The sequence below is a fragment of the Mustela putorius genome, unplaced genomic scaffold, assembly GCF_011764305.1.
Source record: "Mustela putorius furo isolate JIRA1106 unplaced genomic scaffold, ASM1176430v1.1 tig00000487_pilon_pilon_pilon, whole genome shotgun sequence".
In the NCBI taxonomy this organism is placed as follows: Eukaryota; Metazoa; Chordata; class Mammalia; order Carnivora; family Mustelidae; genus Mustela; species Mustela putorius.
Genome location: NW_025421399.1, coordinates 1458851 through 1478306, shown reverse-complemented (window position 1 = coordinate 1478306; position 19456 = coordinate 1458851). Strand labels below are relative to the sequence as shown.

General features: G+C 60.0%; 3 protein-coding genes across 9 annotated transcripts; 2 read left to right on the top strand and 1 right to left on the bottom strand.

Annotated features, from left to right (window-relative positions):
* The first annotated feature begins 194 nt into the window (after positions 1-194).
* Positions 195-2781, top strand: CCR10 (C-C motif chemokine receptor 10). Of its 2 annotated transcripts, none has more exons than XM_004772661.3 (2): positions 195-316; positions 1533-2781. In XM_004772661.3, exons 1-2 carry the CDS (start codon positions 305-307, stop codon positions 2598-2600), a joined length of 1080 nt encoding a protein of 359 aa, XP_004772718.1. In that variant the 5' UTR covers positions 195-304; the 3' UTR covers positions 2601-2781. The 2 variants fall into 2 exon arrangements, with proteins under 2 accessions (XP_004772718.1, XP_004772717.1); XM_004772660.3 differs by lacking the exon at positions 195-316 and adding an exon at positions 623-728 and having other exon boundaries at positions 1533-2779.
* A 1984-nt stretch (positions 2782-4765) lies between these two features.
* PLEKHH3 (pleckstrin homology, MyTH4 and FERM domain containing H3) lies at positions 4766-13339 on the top strand. 6 transcript variants are annotated; one of them, XR_001176446.2, is made up of 13 exons: positions 4766-5411; positions 7385-7440; positions 7801-7880; positions 7982-8173; positions 8260-8417; positions 8528-8648; positions 9412-9718; positions 10275-10482; positions 10694-10821; positions 11118-11250; positions 11448-11884; positions 12206-12397; positions 12952-13089. XR_001176446.2 is itself a non-coding variant. In XM_004772669.3 (13 exons), the coding sequence occupies exons 1-13, from the start codon at positions 5250-5252 to the stop codon at positions 13126-13128; spliced, it is 2385 nt and encodes a 794-aa protein (XP_004772726.2). In that variant the 5' UTR covers positions 4769-5249; the 3' UTR covers positions 13129-13339. The 6 variants fall into 6 exon arrangements, 4 of the variants coding, with proteins under 4 accessions (XP_004772726.2, XP_044936653.1, XP_044936652.1 ...); XR_200837.3 differs by having other exon boundaries at positions 4767-5411; positions 10694-10830; XM_004772669.3 differs by having other exon boundaries at positions 4769-5411; positions 10694-10830; positions 11448-11909; positions 12952-13339.
* Positions 13340-14226: 887 nt separating this feature from the next.
* On the bottom strand, positions 14227-19059 carry LOC101686064 (tubulin gamma-2 chain). Its single transcript, XM_004772670.3, has 11 exons — positions 18772-19059; positions 18380-18492; positions 18043-18210; positions 17669-17737; positions 17242-17321; positions 16704-16830; positions 15801-15887; positions 15532-15681; positions 14999-15151; positions 14747-14908; positions 14227-14619 (listed from the first exon to the last, which is right to left on the bottom strand). Exons 1-11 carry the CDS (start codon positions 18818-18820, stop codon positions 14422-14424), a joined length of 1356 nt encoding a protein of 451 aa, XP_004772727.1. The 5' UTR covers positions 18821-19059; the 3' UTR covers positions 14227-14421.
* Positions 19060-19456: the final 397 nt, after the last annotated feature.

Genomic DNA, 19456 nt, shown 5'->3' with positions numbered 1-19456 from the left:
CCCTTCTCTCTCTCTCTGTCGTTCCAGGTTCTCCGCTGCTCTCTCTCTCCTTCCCACCCTCTCTCCTCTCACCTCCCCCTTCCCCAGCCTCTCTCTCCCGGCACGCGCAGCTTTCCCGGACCCCGCGCAAGCGCGCGCCTCAGCCCTGCTGCGAAAGGGCGGGGGTAGAGAGCCTCAGCCGCCGGGAAATACCCTGAATAACCCGAGGCTGGCAGGGACTGTGGCCACAGGGTTGGGGGAAGGAAGATAATGCCAGGGGAGCGTCCCGAAAAATCCAAGAAAAGCGGGGGTTGGCTATCTGGAGATGGAGGGAAGAGTAAGTAGAAGAATCTAACATTTTCTGAAGGCAAATTATGCTTCAGGCACCTATCCTAGGCACCCTCATAACCCTGTGAATTCGACATTTTTACCTTACTCCACTTTGCAAATGAAAAACCTGAGGCTCAAAGAGGTAAACTTACTCGAGATCACACAGGTAGCTAGCAAATGATGATATTCCCAAACCCATTCTTTTTCTACTGGCAGGGTAAAGAAAGAGAGAGAGAAAAAAAATTAGGGGGTGAAATGGAAAAATCTGGTAAAGAGAGCCCACAGACCCTAATCCCCACCGCCCTCTTGGTCCCTCTCCCCGCCCCTTCCTTCCTGTCCCACTAGTTTAACTTCTCTCCCCAGTGGCTATACCTCAGAAACCTGTGTAGCCAGAGATGGGGACGCAGCCCGCGGAGCAGGTGGGAGTGGGGGCTGGGGGGAAGGGTCATAGAGAGGGAGGGTAAGGCAAAGGGATGAGATTTTCCACCTGGTAACAAGTTTCCGCCATGCTTTGACCTATCCAGGTTATCTGGAGCCAACCGGGACCTGGGACCTTCCAGATAGATGGGGCTGGTGATGTGAGGCTTAAGTTGGGGGATGGGACTGGGCTGAGGGGAATGGTAAGCTGAACCTAGGGGTCTGATGTTGCAACAGGGACCAGGAAACCTGAGGCCCAACCCTTGAGATCCCTCCTGTCATGAGTAGTTCAGTGCACCTGTACTGGAGGTTAGAGGCGGGGTTGGGAGTGGAGAAAAGAAAAGACTTTGCGACCCTCTCCACACCATGCCTGGAGTCCAGGGAGGGACCAGCTCTGAGGCAAAGCCTGCATGTGGGTGTTCTTCCAGGAGAGGGCGCTGCAAACAGACCGGAACCTCCAGATTTATTGATAATAGAAACCCTGACCTAAGGAGAGCACAAATGCTTCACATCCATTATCTTCCTTATTTCAAACAACTTTGCCAACTTTGGGCTGGTCAGGATTTCTAATCTCCACATTGTATATTAGGCAACTGAGCTCCAGAAAGTCAAGGTCATCCAGAAAGCTGGATGCAGAGACAGGAGGCCTGTTGGAGGGTATGTTAAGAAGAGTTCAGAAAAGAGTTTGTATCTTCTCCCCTCTGTACTGTTGTCACACAGCAGCCCCCAGCTTGGAAGGTATGTGTGGGAGGGGGAGGTGTGTGGGAAGATGTCTCATAATGTCCCTCTCATTCTGACCTCCCCAGGTCTCCTGGGGCCCCTACTCTGGGGAGGATGAAGAGGCATACTCCGCGGAACCGTTGCCAGAGCTCTGCTACAAGGCGGATGTCCAGGCCTTCAGTAGGGCCTTCCAACCCAGTGTCTCCCTGGTGGTAGCTGCACTGGGTCTGGCTGGCAATGGCCTGGTCTTGGCCACGCACCTGGCCGCCCGTCGGGCTGTCCGATCGCCCACCTCCGCCCACCTGCTCCAGCTGGCCCTGGCCGACCTTTTGCTGGCCCTAACCCTGCCCTTCGCTGCAGCAGGGGCTCTGCAGGGCTGGAGTCTGGGAAGTGCCACCTGCCGTGCCATCTCCGGCCTCTACTCAGCCTCCTTCCACGCCGGCTTCCTCTTCCTGGCCTGTATCAGCGCCGACCGCTACGTGGCCATCACGCGGGCTCTCCCCGCAGGACCGAGGCCCTCTGCTCCGGGCCGCGCGCACATGGTCTCAGCCATCGTGTGGCTGCTGTCGCTGCTCCTGGCGTTGCCTGCTCTCCTTTTCAGCCAGGACGGGCAGCGGGAAGGCCAGCGGCGCTGCCGGCTCGTCTTCCCCGAGGGTCTCACGCAGACGGTGAAGGGGGCAAGCGCGGTGGCGCAGGTGGTCCTGGGCTTCGCGCTGCCGCTGGGCGTCATGGCCGCCTGCTACGCTCTCCTGGGCCGCACGCTGCTGGCCGCCAGGGGGCCGGAGCGCCGGCGTGCGCTGCGCGTCGTTGTGGCCCTGGTGGCGGCCTTCGTGGTGCTGCAGCTGCCCTACAGCCTCGCCCTGCTCCTCGATACGGCTGACCTGCTGGCTGCCCGCGAGCGGAGCTGCCCTGCCAGCAAGCGCAAGGACCTGGCGCTGCTGGTTACCGGAGGGCTAGCCCTGGCCCGCTGCGGCCTCAACCCCGTGCTCTACGCCTTTTTGGGCCTGCGCTTCCGCCAGGACCTGCGGAGGCTGCTGCGGGGTGGGAGCTGCAGCCCAGGGCCTCACCCCCGCGGCCGCTGCCCCCGCCGGCCCCGCCTCTCTTCCTGTTCGGCTCCCACTGAGACCCACAGTGTCTCCTCCTGGGGCGACTAGGCCTGCGAATCAAGGAGGGGAGCGCGGGATTCCAGGGAGGGTAGTGGGAAAGGGCGGGGGGGGGGTACTGAGAAGGAGGTAGGGACCTAAAGGAATTGCTTCTATACTTTGCCACATTAAATTGATAACATGGAAATGAGATGCAACCCAACAACTGTTACTATTTTTGAGTCACCGACTTGGAAGTGATTTGCAGCAGGGCAGAACTGGTGCGTTCCCCCCCCCCCCTTTCAACTCGCTTGGCTCCGAGTGGAAGGCGCTGAGAGTCTGGGTGGGGGTGTGCAGAGCTGCTGAGCCTGCTGAAGCTCTAGGCACTGTCACTCCCTCCACCTTCACCTGGTCTCTTCGAACAAGATGTGAGGTGGGAAAGCTGCCAAGGGGGGAGGGCTGGGGTTCCTCTTAAAGTAGCACAAGGAAGAGCTTTCTAACAACTACGGTGCTATCCAGTAATGGCTGCCTTAGCAAGTACGGAGTTCCTGGCCTCCGGAATGTTCAGGCCAAAGCTGTTGGGGACTGTGCGTGCCTGTGCATGGTGTGGTGACAGTGCCCAGGAGATTCCAGTTTTGGGTAGGGTCTTGAATTAGATTATCACTTTACAATCTCTTCTAAAATTCTGTGGCGGGGGGGGAAAAAAAAGGAAAAAAGGTAATTAAAAAAGTTGAGTCGGAGTTTTTCACCTTGGAGAAAAACCAAGGAGAGAATGCCAATTTGAAAATTTCCAGAGTCGTTATCATGGGCGTGGTGGGGTGGGGGGTAACTGCTGTTCTCCATCTTCCCTGGGGAAAGGATCAGAGGAAATGTGCTGAGCCTGCCGGAAAGAGAGAGGTTAGACATCGGAAAGAACTTTCCTGCAGGCAAGGGCCTGGGATCCAGACAGGGAGGAGAGTATATGGTTCGAATGTCTCCGTCTCGAGGAAATCTCAGTGCTGCCCACTGTCATCTGGGGCGAGGGCAAGGCCGGGACGGCCTCTGATGGTCGCACGGATTCCTGGTCTTTGTTTTACACAAGCACGGTAGGCAGGATGGTGTTCACGTGCGACAACTCTTGCAGTTTAATATCCGGTCAGCAAAGCTGCCCGGACCACTCCAGCCTGGAGTCGGGGGACCCGGAGCAAGAAGGGCGGGGCGTGGCGGGGAGGTCTCAAGGGAGGCGCTGGCCCGACGTCCCCGCCCTGTCCCGCCCTGCCCAGCGCTGGCTGGCTTTCCTTCCCAGAGCCTCCGGCGGCAGAGACCAAAAGCCACCGCCACCAGGGGACAGAATCCAGGGAAGGCCCGGAGATGGCGCCGATCCTCCGAAGGTCCTACAAGCCAGCCACTGGGGGCCAACCTGGAACCCTCCACCGGAGACCGCGGGAATCGCCGCTGAGTCAGCAACGCACGCGCGCGCCCGCTGTCGCCCTGGCCCCGCCCCGTCCGCGGCCCCGCCCCACCCGGTCCGTTTAGCGCCTCGCTTAACCCCTTCAGACTCAGGACCTCAGGCTATATTCCCCGAGAGGCCTCCACTCTCTTCGAAGACCGTAGAATCCTCTTGAGTCTTGAATCACTCTCCCCACTGAAGTTCAGTGAGCTGTGCGCTCGAAATTGGGTTTAATTTCCGACCTGGGTCTGCACTTCCCCGACTCTGCCTCAGCTTCTGCACCTTAAAAAGGAGGTGACTCAGACCAAAGAATTGGACTACTCCATCCAGGGGCGGAGGGCCGCCTCTAGGGCTGGGCCTGGCGCAGGTAGCTAAAGATCGTTTCTTTCTTAGGGACCCTGAGACGAGACAGGGGTTCAGAGAGCAGCAGACGGGCCTTCCTCTATGCCCTATGCCCTTCGTTCTCCAATGCTCCTTCTCGAGAGGGTTTTTAATCTGCTGGTTGGTGAGCCAAGAGTTAAAACAAGGGCATGAAGGCGGGCTTCCGTGACATCACCAGCACTCCGCGTCCGACCTCGGGGACGGGGGCGTGGCTGACATCGCACCGCCCCCTCCCTCTTTATTCCTCAGCTCCTCCCCGCTGTCACCAAGCCAGGGGCACATGATGCAACCCGCCGCGGTTTCAGTGGCCTGATTGGTGGCCGCGCCCGGCGCCAGGCACAGGGATTGGGCAGGGGAGACTGTGACGAAAACTGCACCCTGCCCTGTAAAGAAGGGAGGAGAGAAAGAGAGGGAAAGGGGGGGCCCTCGGAGGGGAGGGGGCTGGGGAGGCGGGGTCCCGGCGCTGTGCTCGCGCCCCTAGCGCGCCAGTCCCGGGGCTGCAGGGAGCGCAGCGCGCGCGGCCCGGGCCCCGGCCACCGGACACCCTACCGGACACGACCCTCCCTGAAGCTTGGACAACTGCCCACCTCGGACATTGCACCGGACACTGCCCCCCACAGGGCTGGACACTACAACGGACACTACTTCCCAGCTCCGGACATTGCTCCCCCCCACCCAGCCTTGGACGCTTTCCCCCTCCCCCTTCGGGGGCCCAGACACCGAGCCCCCCGCAGGCTCAGCAAGCGACCCCTTGCAGCCCAGCGCCAGACACTGCCTCCTCCTAGTCCCCTCTCCCTTCCCCTCCTCCCGCCGCATAATTCCCCCGCTGGGGTCGGAGCCCCGCCAGTTTCTCCGACCCCCTGCAGCTCGGCCCGGCTGCCCGCGCCCCCATCCCCCGGCTGCTCGCCCGGATGCCTCTCCCCGGGGGATTGTGGTGGCTCCTCTGCTGCCGTCGAGGCTTTACTCTTCTGCACCGGGACTACGGGGACGGCGAGCTTAGCGGGGACGGGGACGAGGACGAGGACGAGGAGACCTTTGAGCTGCGGACCCCGAGTCCAGCGGGCGGCGGGAGGGTAAGTCCCTGGGGGTTTGGAGCCTTGTCTCAATCCCTCTCACTACAAGCGGCCGTCACGTCTGATCCTGCTCCAGACTCCAGCCAAACGCCGTGCTCTGGGCGGACGGGGACGTGGGAGAGGTTTTTGCCTGGGGGGCCAAGAGCCCCCAGGAGCTCAAGGAGCAGCCCTACTCGGGATGTGCCTGTGGGCCTCGCGCCGCATGCTGGGCGCTGTCCACCTGCTAGGGGCCCTGAGGCAGGGGAGGCGTCACGCGTGGCCCGACCTGGCCCTGCCTCTCCCTTCCCCGCCGGGCCCGCGTCCCATCCCGTCTCCTTCCGCCTCCGCCAGCGCCGAGGAATGTGGCGAGGCCGGCTGGGCGGCTCGGACGCCTGGGTCCGCTCCGCTCCCAGTTCGTGAGCGCTGAGTGCTGGGGCCAGATGCCGGAGCTCCCGCCGCGGGGACCTGGGAGAGGGGGAGAAGGCATCCTCAGATTGGGGTCCGTGGCAGGGACCCCACGGAGAGGGAGCTGGGGGCCACAACTCTTCGAGGACCCCTCGTCATTACCCTGCCACTCAAGACAGAACTCTCGGCCCTCCCTGGTGAGGCTCCTGGGGAATCCCTGAGGGGATGGTGAGGGACACTTGGCTCCTTGGTTTTGTGGACTCTCCCCGTGGGGAAACTGAGGCTGGATTCGTCTGGAAGACCTCCATACCCTGAGGTCCCCTCCGGATTCCCCTGCACACCGGCAACCAGACTCCCTTGTGCAATGGCTTGGGTCAGGCTCCCATCCCCCGCTCAGGGGTCCCCAGCAGGCCCGGTGGCTCGGTGCCCGGGTGGGGCGGGCTGCGCCGCTGGGGCCGGCGCCAGCACCTGGCGGAGGCGGAGGGCGGATAAATATAGAGGGGGGTGGAGGGAGGGAAGCAGGGGACTGCGATTAGGAGAGTTGGACTAAGAGAGTGGTCAGCACCTGCCCCCGCGGCGGTGTGGCTAAGAACTCCCCTTGGCCCCTCCAGAAAGGTGGGTCTGCGTCCCAGGAAGGCACAGGACCCAGGCGTCCCCAAGCTTCCAGCCTGGGCTGGGTCAGTTCTGTGAACCACGGCTCTGTGAACCACGCCATTGCCTCCCTCATGCTCCACCTCCACTCCCCTCCCCCGAGCTTGGGGACAGGTGTCCCTGCCCCCCTCCCCCACCTCCCCCTCCTGGCTTTAGCAGTCTGGGCGCAATGGGACGATGGCACAGTTCCTGCCTGACCTGGCTCCTGGACGGGATTTTGGCCTCTCTCAGGCCCCATTCTCCTGTTGAAGTTCCAGGGCAGGAGGTAGAAGGGCAAAATCCTGAACTGTACCTCTCCTGGAGAGCGTGTGCCATTTTTCTGCGTGCTCTTCCAGAGCCCCAGCAAAGGGGGAGGGTCTCTGCTTACCATTAAGTTTCAGGAGTGTCTGTGGGAGGGCATAAGAAGTTCTTGAAGAAAGCCCTATAACTGAAAAAGTCCCACTTCCCTTCATCCAGCTCTGTGCCCACCACCTGCCTGTGTGCCAGCCAATGAAGGGGAAATGAGGAGGAGGGGGTGACTTCCAACAAAAAGGAGTTTCATCCACCTCTTCCTTTTCAAAGATGGGGAAGCTAGGGCCCAAAGACTGAGAGGATCTGTGAAGGTTCCAAGCCAGTGATTCGAGTTAGTGGTCAGACTGTTACTAGAATCCAGGTCTCCCCACTGGACTCCCTGCACAGTGCTCTTTCCAGCGTATCCCGCCCTGATTTAAATCTTCAAAGGGAAACAGAGACAACGCGGGAGCCTTGACTTCTTAGCTGGGGCTGTTCTGTAGAGACTGGCAGAAGGGGCTTCCTCTTGGCATCAGCTCTCTCCCTCATGATCACGACCCCGCTCCTTGATCCCTCAATTCCCTGAGCAGCGCTCTCTTGGGGGCAGAAGCCACGGGCATCCCGCGATGACGCCTCTGATCCTGAGGGCTGCCTCCCTGTTTCCCCAGGGCCCCCTGGACGTGACGCTGACTCAGCCGGTGAGGAGTGCGCAGGTCTCAGACAGGTGAGCACGGCCCCTGCGTCTTAGGGTATGAAGCCCCCCCCAAGCCTGTTCCCGGGACCCCAATCCTCACAGTCTGCCCTCCCGCAGTTGTGCAATAAGGGAGAGGCCTTACGCCGGACGCTGTGGTTTGGCCGGGGTCCCGGGGGGGCGGTCCGACTGGGGGCGCGGGGAGAAAGGGGGGGTCTGGGCTATTTCTGGTGCGAGGTCAGAACGGCCCAGCGGTTCCCACAGCCTGGGGGAGGGGTGTCCAGACCCGGAGCAGGCTCCCCTCGCGGTCTGGGGAGCACCGACAGAGGAGCCCCCTGGAGGCGGGGTGCTGGACCGACAGCCTCGCCCAATCCTCCCTCCCCTCTGGCCCAGGCTGCAGAGCTGGGAGGAGACGCGGAGCCTCATCCCGGAGAAGGGGCCGCCCGAGGAGGACCCGGACGTCGTCGTGAAAGGTGGGGACCCACCTCAAGCACTCTGGAAGTCCCAATCCCAACCCTCCAGGGGATAACGTCTTCTCTTGCTCATCCCCTTTTTCTCCCACCCCTCCCCCCAGGTTGGCTGTACGGAGAGCCCCGCGGAGGAGGGGCTCGGCCCTGGTTGCCCCCGCGCCGGGCCTGGTTCGTGCTCACCCGGGACTCCCTGGACCAATTCAGTAGCAGCGGGAAGGGGGCGCGGCGCCTCAGGAGCCTCGTGCTCACCAGCTTGTGCTCGGTGACCGGCCCGGAGCGCCGTCCCAAGGAGACCGGTGAGGCTTCGTAGGGGAGCTCTTGTACTTCCCTGCTATCGGCCCCGTCCGGCCCTGATTGCCCTCCATGGCCTCTCTTTCCCCAGGTCTGTGGTCAGTCACCGTGTCTGGCCGGAAGCACAGCGTCCGGCTCTGCTCCCCGCGCCAGGCAGAGGCGGAACGTTGGGGTCTGGCTCTGCGAGAAGTGATCGCCTCCAAGGCGCCCCTGGAGACCCCTACCCAGCTGCTGCTGAGGGACATTCAGGTGTGACAGAGAGGACTTCATGGAGAAAGAGGAGGGTGGCGGACCCAGAAGCCTCCTGAGTTTGTGGGGAGCCCCTTTTTCCATCCTTGTGACTCCTTCCCTGATTCTAGGAAAGTTGTGGGGACCCGGAAGCCGTGGCCCTTATTTACCGACGGAATCCAATCCTGAGGCACACCAGTGGGGCCTTGTATGCTCCACTCCTGCCCCTGCCCTACGGTGTCAGTGCCCCAGGTGAGTGGTGGCATGGCTCCAGTCCTTTGGATGGGGAATCTGAATGCCTCACTTGACAGGGACTTAGAAGTCCAAAGGAGGCCCAGCCTCTCACTTTTCAAAGGGCTGAGAATGGACGCTGGCTGGATTGATACCTAGGCTGGAGGAGAGGGAAGCCAGCACAGGAAAAAATGCCCCCTTTGACCACCTGTCTATGGGTCTCGTTCTGACTACTGGTATTCCTTCATGAGTTTTTACACTCTATTTTTCTTTATGCTCTTTAGACCCCGCATACTATGTTTTCAACTGCTGGAAAAGCCAGCACTGTGGGGAGTGGGCTGGCCTCGTTCGGCTATATCTCTTCCCTAAAAGGAATAGTGAGAGTCAGGTCCTAAAAGTAGAAGATTGAGGGGAGCTGGGAGAAGAACCCTTGTTTCCTGACTCCCAGTCCAGCCTGCTTTCTGGCCCATGGTGGTGGGCTTTTAGTGCCCAGTTGCAGAATCTGGGGTTTGAACCTGTGTCCTTCAGTCAACCTCTGGAGCTCACTAACTTAGAGAACAGCCCCAGTGGCTCCCCCCCCCCCCCCCCCCCCCGGGAGGTGCCTGGGAGGCTCTGTGGGAACCACTGCTTTCCCTTCACTCTTCCTGTCGTTGGTACTCTCCCCTCCTTGCCACCCCCTGTCCCTTTACACTCCCTCTGACCTTTTCCTGGTTCATGCCTTCCTTTCAGGGCCCAGCTCTGTGTCCCCTCTCCAAACCGTCCCTCCGCCCCCACCCTCCCGCAGGTCCGGGCTACGCACCCTTGCGCGAGGAGGCGGTGCGGCTGTTCCTGGCGCTGCAGGCGCTGGAGGGGGCGCGGCGCCCCGGGCCCCTGATGCAGGGTGTGCTCCAAACCTGCCGGGACCTGCCCGCGCTCCGCGACGAGCTCTTCCTGCAGCTGGCTAAGCAGACCTCGGGCCCCGCAGGCCCCCCCGGGCCCCCAGCTACCCAAGACCCTGCGGCCCTTCGGTACTGGCAGCTCCTCACCTGTATGAGCTGCACCTTCCGGCCGGGGGGAGCTGTCCGCGGGCACCTCCTGGGGCATCTGGAGAGGTGAGAGGGGAGGGCTGGGGTAAGGACAAGGTAAGGGAGCTGCAGGCCAGGGAGAGAATGGCAGGCCTTGCCAAACCGAGGGTCGGAGAACTTAGACCCAGAGAGAGGAAGAGACTTGACGGCTGCTAATATGCTCAGGGTCTTTGTGGGAATTACCAGATCATATCCCACTTTCCGGCAGAAGGATTGCAAAAGGTGCCCCCCTTGAGGCAGAGAAGTTGCTAAGGGCTGCTTTTCCTCTGGGCTGAGGCAGTCTAGCCAGCGCTTCTAAGTTGCAGAGAGGAATGGGGCTGGATTTTGGATTTCAGCGCGGAAGATCATGGAGAGACTTTGGCAAGCGGGAGGGCGCGGTTAGGAGAGAGCTGTCGGAGCCTTAGAAAGTAATTGAGCTCCACGCAGTGCTCCAAGAGTAGAGAGCCGGTCGCTAGATCCAAGCAACTTAGAGTTGGAAGGGTGGGAATCCGTGAGAGTAAAGAAATGGTACAGTAAGAAGGCGAGAGGGATGGGGAGAAGGAAAGCCCTCTGAGCACTAAACCTCGGGTTTTCTCTAACCCAGGACGGAGCAGGCGCTCCCGGACACGGAACTGGCGGAGTACGCGCGCTTCATCAGGAAAGCGCTGGGCCGGACGCGCGGCCGCGAGCTGGTGCCTTCGCTGGCAGAGATTTCGGCGCTGAGCCAACGGCAGGAGCTCTTATGCACCGTGCATTGTCCCGGGGCTGGTGCCTGTCCTGTGGCCATAGACTCCCACACCACGGCAGGCGAGGTACGGCCAGAAAAGACCTCTGAAACCTCAACCCGTCCTCCCAGCTTCCCATGCCCGGCCGTCCTGGTGCCTGGGCCCTAGGTGTGCCCACGTCTAAGATCTATCAATTGCGTAAGGCGTGTGTGTGGCGGGACCGGGAGACCTGAAAGAGTTCGTCAGTTGGCAAGACCCAGCGCGGTCTGATTTTCCCCTCTTGCCTCCTCCCCTCCAGGTTGCTCGAGAGCTGGTGGGACGGCTGGGCTTGGCCCGGAGCCGCAACGCTTTCGCGCTGTATGAGCAGCGAGGAGCCCAGGAGCGAGCCCTGGCCGGGGGTACTCTCGTGGCCGACGTGCTCACCAGGTTTGAGAAGTAAATGTCCAGCCCCAGCCCCGCTCTCCGGTAACCCATCTGCCTCTCAGCTCCGGTCAGTCCCTGTGCAAACATTTATCGAGCGCGGGCCACTGGCCCTGCACGGTCACGTTTGCCGGTGCACGGAGGGGCCCTGACCGCTGGCGGTTTGCTGTCAGATTTCCAAGCGTCCCAAACATCTGGCCCCGCCTTCAGCATGGCCCCGCCCCCCATCCCCGCCCGCGGTGGCGGACGCCTTGGAGGGGGTCTCTCTTCTGCCTGGCATCGAGTCCTCCTCTCTTTTGCAGTTTGGCGGTGGAGGAAGCCGGGCTGGACGACTCCCCGGACTCTGGTTGGAGACTGTGTCTGCGTCTTCATGGGCCCCTGCACCCTGAGGGGCTGTCCCCAGACGGTCACGAACTGCCTTTCCTCTTTGAGCAGGTGAGCATCTCCAGCGTTCACTGCCCCTCCAAAAGACATCCCCCGCCCCCAGCCTGGATCCCTCGCTTTCCGGGCCGTCACATTTAACTGTTACGGCAACCTCGCGGGAGGCTTTACTCGAACCCAGACGTCAGACTTTGCACCCCCCAGGTGTGCTCGCCGCCACTCCCGCGCTGACACCCGGTGCCTCCTCCTAGGCTCACGCTCTGCTACTGCGCGGCCGGCCGCCCCCGCCCGACGACACGCTGCGCGCCCTGGCGGCGCTGCGTCTGCAGAGCCTGCACCGAGACTTCTCCCCGAGGGCGCCCCTGCCGCGCCTGGACCGCCTGCTGCCGCCCTCCGCCCCGCCGCGGGACGACCCTCCCCGCCCCGTCCCTCGGCCTCCACCCTCCGCCGCCCTGCTGGCCGGGGCGATCTGGAGCCCGGGCCTAGCCAAGAGGCGGGCGGAGCGGACCCGACGTGGCGGCGGGGCAGGCGGCCCGGCGGGAAGCGCGGCCCGCGAGGGAGGAGGTGGCATGGGCACGGCGGCTGCTGTGCTGGGCGGCTGGAAGCGGCTACGGGGCATGGGCCGAGCTGAGGCCATGGCTGCCTACCTGGCCCTGGCGGCGCAGTGTCCAGGGTTCGGCGCTGCTCGGTATGACGTTCTGGAGCTGAGCACGGTGAGGGGGAGAAGGGAGAGGGGACTCTGGCGGCCCAAGCCCTACACCTCTGCCCCAGAGCCACAGGCCCCACTGTGGGTCATCTCACTCCCCACACCCAGCACAGCTGACCCTCTCAAACCCCAGGAGTCACTGGCCCTTGGACTCTCCCCTCTCCAGAGGCGTCAGCCCTTCCACACATGCCTTGTGAATCACAGAGGGGACTGGGACACTCCTGCTCACAGCTATCTCCCCACACCAAAAATAATGCGGCGGGGTCCCCTACGTCCACCCTGACTCTACCCATCTGTCCCTAGGAGCCTGGTGGGGGCACTCCACAGAAGCTATGCCTGGGCTTGGGAGCCAAGGCCATGTCCTTCTCCCGGCCGGGTGAGACAGAGCCCATCCACAGTGTCAGCTATGGCCATGTGGCCGCCTGCCAGCTAATGGGCCCCCACACCCTGGCACTGAGGGTGGGAGAGAGCCAGCTCGTCCTGCAGAGTCCCCAGGTGAGTGGGAAGAGGGTGTGGAAGAAGGAAGGAAGGGAAAGGATGTTAAGAAACATTTTATTAATGCTGAGCCAGGTACAGGTCTAGTCACTGGGGATCCAGCAGTGATCAAAGATAAGCTCGAGGCGCTTACATTAGGGCAGGAGGTCAGACACTAAATAAGGAATCAGAAACTATCTAAGACAGTAATAGATGCTACCAAGGGAAGGGTGGTGTGACACGAAGTGACTGGAAGGGGTCATAGCATTAGGTAGGACCGGCAGGAAGGGATACTGGAAGTGACATTTAGGCTAGCCACAGGAAGATCTGGGGAAACAGCATCCCAGGTAGAGGATATCACGGGTGGAAAGGCTCTGAGAAGGCAACCGCATTTAGAGAAGCAGAAAGACACAAGTACTGGCACCTCATGAGTGAGGGAGAGCGTGGTGGTGAGGAGGGAAAGGTTGCGAGGAGGGGGCAGCTCTCAGAAGGCCCTGGTGAGGAGCCTGGGCAAAGGATGAGACAAAGGAGAACGCAGTGACCCCTACCGCCCTTTGACCTCTGCCCTCTCTTAGGTGGAAGAGATCATGCAGCTGGTGAATGCCTACTTGCCCAATCCCTCCCCTGAGAGGCCTTGCAGCAGCCCTTCTCCTCCATGCCAAGACCTGCCAGACACCTCCCCTCCCAGCCAGCACCCGGGCCTGGACGAGCCCCAGGGACAGTCTGGCTGTTTGGGGCAGCTGCAGGACTGAGCCTGCCAAGAGGTCACGACCTCCCTTCTGCCTCCAGCCTGGACCTGGACTGCTCTGAGATTTGAGGGAACCATGGACCCTTTTGGCCCTGCAGGGACAGGGCACACCCCACACCCAAGGGCTGTAATGGGTGCCGATGATTTTCTAGTTTGTTTCTTAATTTATTTGTAGAAGAGAAGCGGGGAAAAAAAAAAAATCCTATTTACACAAACCCTTCCTGTGGGAGTGTTGTCGGTGGGACCAGTTAGAGCCCCATAGCTCAGGGCTCCACCCCTGGGGACGCCCACACTCTGAGCTTTTACCAGCACTGAGGGGAGTCTGGACACCACAGAGCTCCACCCTCCTTGACCTTCTGGATTTAACCTTCTCCTAGCCAGCAGGCTGCCACAGGGTGCTGGGTGGGGCAGACAACAGGGCAGTTTGGGAAGCTGGCAATTACTCACACTCACTTCTCCATTGAGCAGCACAGGGGTGGCCTCCTGGCGTCCCTGAGGCCGGAAGGCAGTGAGTCATCAAGACTGGCACTACCCAGTTCCTACCCTGGTGTCCAGCATCTGGGCCCTCGTTGGGTCCATGTCGGTGTGCCTACTGCTTTGGGTCTGGAATGGAGAGAAGCTTGGGACAGGATCAGACCCAAGAGCTTCTCTGGCACAGATAAACGCCTTATCAGGATGGGCTCAGCCCTACTCCTGAGTTCTGTTCCTGCTTTATCAAGCTAGGTTGAATTGGGTTGTGTTCCTAGGGATCTGATAGCCTTGGGCGCTGGGAATCCAGAGTCCCAGGTTTCCTGACCTGCTCAGTATGCTGCAGGCCCTCCTTCACTAGCCTAAACAGCCTACTCCCTGAGTGGAAGAGTCTGGGGCAGTGATCCACCCCGGGGGCAGAAGCTCAGGCACCGAGGACAGGGCAGACCTCAGTAACCCTCAGGGCTGACTCAGGTAGAGTGGCCTGGTTCTAGGCAAGGTATGCCAATGGAAACAGTGACCATACTGACACCCGGATTAGTGGTAAGAAGCTACAGCAGGTAAAGGACACATGCCTGGGAACTGGGAGGGAACATGGGTCACCCCCCCCCACCATATTCACACTCTGACTATATGCACAACACAGCTTTATCACTTTATTAGAGATAACAAGCATATTAAGGGTCAGGGCAGAGGAGGGAGGAAGGAGGACCAGCGCCTGGGATGGAGATGATTCTAGAAAGGTTTTTTGGTGAGAGGAATCCATGCCACAGGGACCAGGCATTATGGGGACTGTGCTTACTGTCCAGGGGAAGTGGTGGCAAGGAAGTCACTGCTCCTGAGTCCCCCAGGAGATGTAGTCTGGCCGCGTGGCTGCGTGGTACTCATCGATGAGTTCCTGCACCACCTCCCTGGACGTGTCCAGCTCGTCGAAGTTCTCCTTGAAGATGTCCTCCTTGCGGAACTGCTCCAGGAAGGCCTCCCGTTTCCGCAGCTTGTCATACTGCTGGCAGGAACTTTCAAAGAGCTGAAAGAGATAGAAATCTCCAGGATGGGAACCCGTGCAAGATAAGGGGCTGGAATGGAATGGGGCACAATGATAAGAGTGGCTAGTGGAACAGACTGGTCAGTGAAGCCCAGGAGATTAGGCTCACCGAGGAGATGCTGGTGTGGTTGGCCATCATGAGCCCACTGACCCGGTGGGCCGAAGGCAGGTAGGGAGACTTCCTTGACAGGGCCACCTGGATGCTGGCAGGGCCCCAGGGGATGAAGTTGGCCAGCTTCCGTTCCCGGATCCTCTGCAGACTCTTGTGGACCTGAGGGGAGGGGTGCACGCAGCAGTGGTGGTGGTAGCCTCTCCTCTACCCCTGCGGGGCCCGGGGGTGGCACGAAGGGGCCTCACCTACCTGGGTGGGGTCCACCTCCCCCTGGATGATGTTGAGGATGGCGATGTAGCAGTGGTTGGTCTGGCGATCCCGGCCCGTGGACACCATCACGTTCTTGGGCTGCAGCAGCCGCCTCATGACATCCAGGACCGTGGTCTTTCGCACGCTGGCCACCTGAGGGGACAGTGGGCGACAGGGCCCGGGCCCGCACTCAGGCCACCGTCCAATGCCTCAGCCCTGTCCGACTTGGGCTAGTGTGGTTTCTTGGGGAAGGGTCTCAAGATCCAGGTGTACACTGAGCCTCTGCTGTGGGACTGAGTCCTCCTTAGCTTGGCAAGGTCATGGCCCTGTGCAGGACCGTCTGCAGACCCCACAGAGCCTGGGCCCTGAGGGGAGGGAGCCAGAGGCACAGGACAGAGGAGAGCAGGTCAGCGTGGAGTTGGACGGTCTATGCCGGTCCTGGAGCACAGAGCCTCTGGGGGCCCCAAGGGACAGCTCCTGGGGCAGCAGGGGGACAGAAAGGCGAGGGCAGGGCCTGCCGCGACTGCTCCTACCGACTGATCCGTGGTGAGTGGGGTGTAGCCCGTCATGAGGAAGTGGAGTCGAGGAGTGGGAATGAGCGAGGCGATGAGGCCGATGAGGTCGTTGTTCATGTAGCCGGGGTAGCGCAGGGTGGTGGTGCTGGCTGACATGATGGTGGACACCTGGGGACAGGAGTGCGTGCCGTGGGCCTTGGCTCCATGGAGGGATGGGGGTTCCCTTCCCAAGGTGGACCCCAGCCAGGAGGGGTTCCGGCCCAGAGAGTCCGGGAGTGGGGGCTCACCAGCTGGTTGATCTGGGAGAAGGACGGGTTCTGGATGTGCAGGCGGTCTGTGGCGATCCGGTTCAGGGCTGTGTTGTCCAACACCACCTGGGGGGGACAGAAGAGGGTCACGGCACCTTTTTGAGGAGAAAGGGGGCAGAGAGATAAGTTATTAGCTTAGCAGGGTGCCTGGATGGCTCAGTGGGTTAAGCCTCTGCCTTTGGCTCAGGTCATGATCTCAGGGTCCTGGGATCGAGCCCCACATCAGGCTCTCTGCTCAGCGGGGAGCTTGCTTCTCCCTTCTCTCTCTGCCTGCCTCTCTGCCTACTTGTGATCTCTCTCTGTCAAATAAATAAAATCTTTAAAAAAAAAAAGTTATTAGCTTAGCCCCCTCTAAACTCCAACACCAGGGTGTAGGTATGTTAATATAAAAAAGGAAACTACTGTCTCAGGGGCATCACCAGACACTTTTCTCTCATCCAGTAAACAAATGTGATTATCTCCACGTGCCATGCACGTGCCTGGCTCTGTAGATACCATGGGGGATAAAACAGGCATGGTCTGTCCCCCTCACAGAAAAGTATGGTTACAGCCTGAAATATGCACAAAGGATTTGACCTTGCATGGGTGGTCAGGGGAAGTCTGACTCCAAAAGTGACCCTTGGGCTGAGAATTTAAGCATGAGTAGGCGTTAAACAGGCTAAATAGGGACATATATCAGGCAGTATACATGTTCTTAAGAGTCCTGCTGCCTAAAGGGACTATAACCAACTTGGAGTCAACTCATTTAATAATTTGGGCCACTGGGAATGGCTTTGTTGGTCCTCTGTTCTCTAGGCAAGGACTTGGGAAGGGCAGGGTGTCTATGTCTCACAGGTTTGAGGAGGTGGACCAGAGCCCCCCACTCTCTTTTCCAGTGCTCACCACACAATCTGCGTTCTGGGTCAACCTCTTGAGTGTGAGCAGGGAGTTATAGGGCTGGACCACCACATCGCTCATCTCATCTTGGTTGGGAAACACTGAATACGTTTGCACCAGCTTCTTGGGGTACCTGGGGGTGAAGAGGGAAAGGGGAATGTGACACAGTGAACTGGAAGGACTCCCATCACTGCCCATCTTGGTCTTCTCTAGAGCTTACACGACCATTCCTTTCCAAGTGTCACCAAGCCCTTGGTACAAAAGGGGGGCAAGGACAGAACTGAGTGGTCAGAACCCAGGAGCCAAAAAGAATAAACCTAAAGCATCAAACCCATCAAACCCTTAAGGTCCCTCTTCGCCCTGGGCAAACCCCTTCCTGGGAGTTCTTGCTTCCAAGACGTTCCCTGGATGGCCAGGCTCCGTTCCTACCAATGACTCAAAATGACAGTGCCAGACCTTCCAGTCCAAGAGAAAAAATCAATAAAAAGGAAAGACCCTACCCACGGAACCAGGGCTAATGCCCTCTCTCCCAACACAGGCTTACCTGTCATTCAGTCGTTCGAGAAGGTAGGATCCCAGGCCAGAACCTGTCCCCCCAGCAATGGAGTGACACAGCACAAAGCCCTGCATGGGGAGGGATGAAGAAGCAGTCTCCAGGGATGTGGGGCAGAGGCTCCAGGCTTGTCTCATTCCCTACTCCCAACACACTCATGTCTCAAGGCTTCTTCTGTGTCTATCCAGGCTGACACTCCTTGGGAAGGAAGACTCATGCTTAAGGAGCTGATGCCCTCCAGATGAGGATCTCCTTGAGGACAAGTACTGTACCTTATTTACCTCGATACCTCACATAGGATACTCAAAAGATTAGTTTTTAATAGAATTGCCCCCATCACACCACGTGTTCAGGAACATCCTGACCTTTCCCAGCACTTTTCAGCCTTGTTTTCCATTCAGCAGGGGCGGAGCCTCACCTCCAAGCTGTCACTTCCATCTGCTTCTCGGTCTATGATGTCAAAAATGTCTTCATGGATTTTCTCACCCTGTAGAGAAAGAATGAGAGGGAGGGTGAGGATGAGGGTTCTGGGGAGTATCTCTTTTCAGCACCAAGAACTCTACCCTGGGACACTCTCAAGCAGAGTCTCCGCCACCACCCTCAACCCCAAAAAAGCTACTTTGCAAACGATTTGCAATCTGCCTAAACCTCTCCCTGGCTGTCCCTCTTGTCAGGTTATTCCATTGTCTCTTATTTATTGTCAGTCTGGTCTAGTCAAATTCCCAGGATGCCTGAGCCTGCCTTGCCCTGGGGAGGGAACATCAGGGGTTTGGGGGATGGTCACCCGGATACCTGCGAGAATCCACTGGCCCAGTTGTTGCCAGCTCCTCCTCCATGCTCCGACAGGTAGATGTTCTCTGGGTTGTAGAGCTTCGCATAGGGGGAGTTGAGGATGGAGTGGATCACCCGGGGCTCCAAGTCCAGCAGCACTGCCCTGGGAATGTAGTGCTCATCGTCTGCCTGCCAAGGGAGCACACTCAGCTAAGGCCCAGCCCTCCATCCTCCCAGCTCTGGCTCCTGCCTGCCCTCCCTCCTCAAGCCTCCCGCCCTGGTTCCTCTGCCCAGCGGGTCTCCCGGTACCAGGCCCCTGCCCTTCCCTCAGACCCCCTGACCAAGTCGCTGGGGGCACCTGGTAGAAAAAGACGTCCTTGCGGTCAGTGCCCTCGGTGGCGAACTCCTCCACGATGCCCTCGGGGCTGATACCATGCTCGGCGCACAGCTGTTTCCAGAACTCGAACCCAACTGGGGGATGGGGAGAGATGCCTGGGTCGCTAGTCGTAAGGCCTCAGGCGCCCAGAGTCAGGCTTAGAGGCTGTCACACTCAGAGGCTGCACCCAAGACACCTGGTCTGGGAGCTGTCACAGCCCAGGTGCGGCTCTCCAGCTGGGCGTGTTTGTCATGCGCAATAGGGCAGGGGGTTCATGGCAGGGAAAGGGGGACTGGAGGATGCCAAGCACTGGGAAGGACCCGAAGGGGCAAAACCGGAAACTGGAGGGTCCCGGCGCGCGCTCGCTCGCTCACTCTGGTTGCCGCACTGGCCTAGCTGTAAGGTGATGATCTCCCGGGGCATCGCTCTTCAGACGTGGGCGCGCCAGCCCTGCCCCGCGGGAGTCACGGCGGAGACGAACGCCTGGCAGCCGGGCTCGCGGGACGTGCGGAGCGCTCGCTCGCTTCGCCTTTTGACGCGACTGCTCGGTCTGCGCGTGTGCACTGCAGGCCTCCCCGCTGCCGCCGGGCCGGGGAGCCCAACCTGGACATCATTTCCCCCACAGCACTTACAGCTGGAATTCAGCACAGGCGCAGTGTGAGGCCACGCCCCCTTCTGCTTGCCCACCCCAGTTCCGCGCCTGCGCGGTGAGACTCGCTGGGGCAGAGACCCGGGTGTGGGGGCGGGGAGGGGCGGTCCAGGAGGACCCCAGTCAGCTGGGCGTTGCGGGTAGGTGAGTCGGCTGGTGGCTCTTTTGGACAGAGGGGCTGGATTCAAGCCAGTCTTTTTTCAATGTCTATTTTTAAGTTAAATATACCTAACACAAAATTTATCTTACTCATTTTCAAGTGTACAGTTCTGTGTCATAACGACTGTTCTGCCACCGTCACTGTCATTCATCCCCAGAACTTTGTCACCCTCCCAAACTGAAATCCTGTACCATTAAATAGTAACTCTCCATCCTCATTGCCATCAACAGCCTACTTTCTGTCTCTGTGA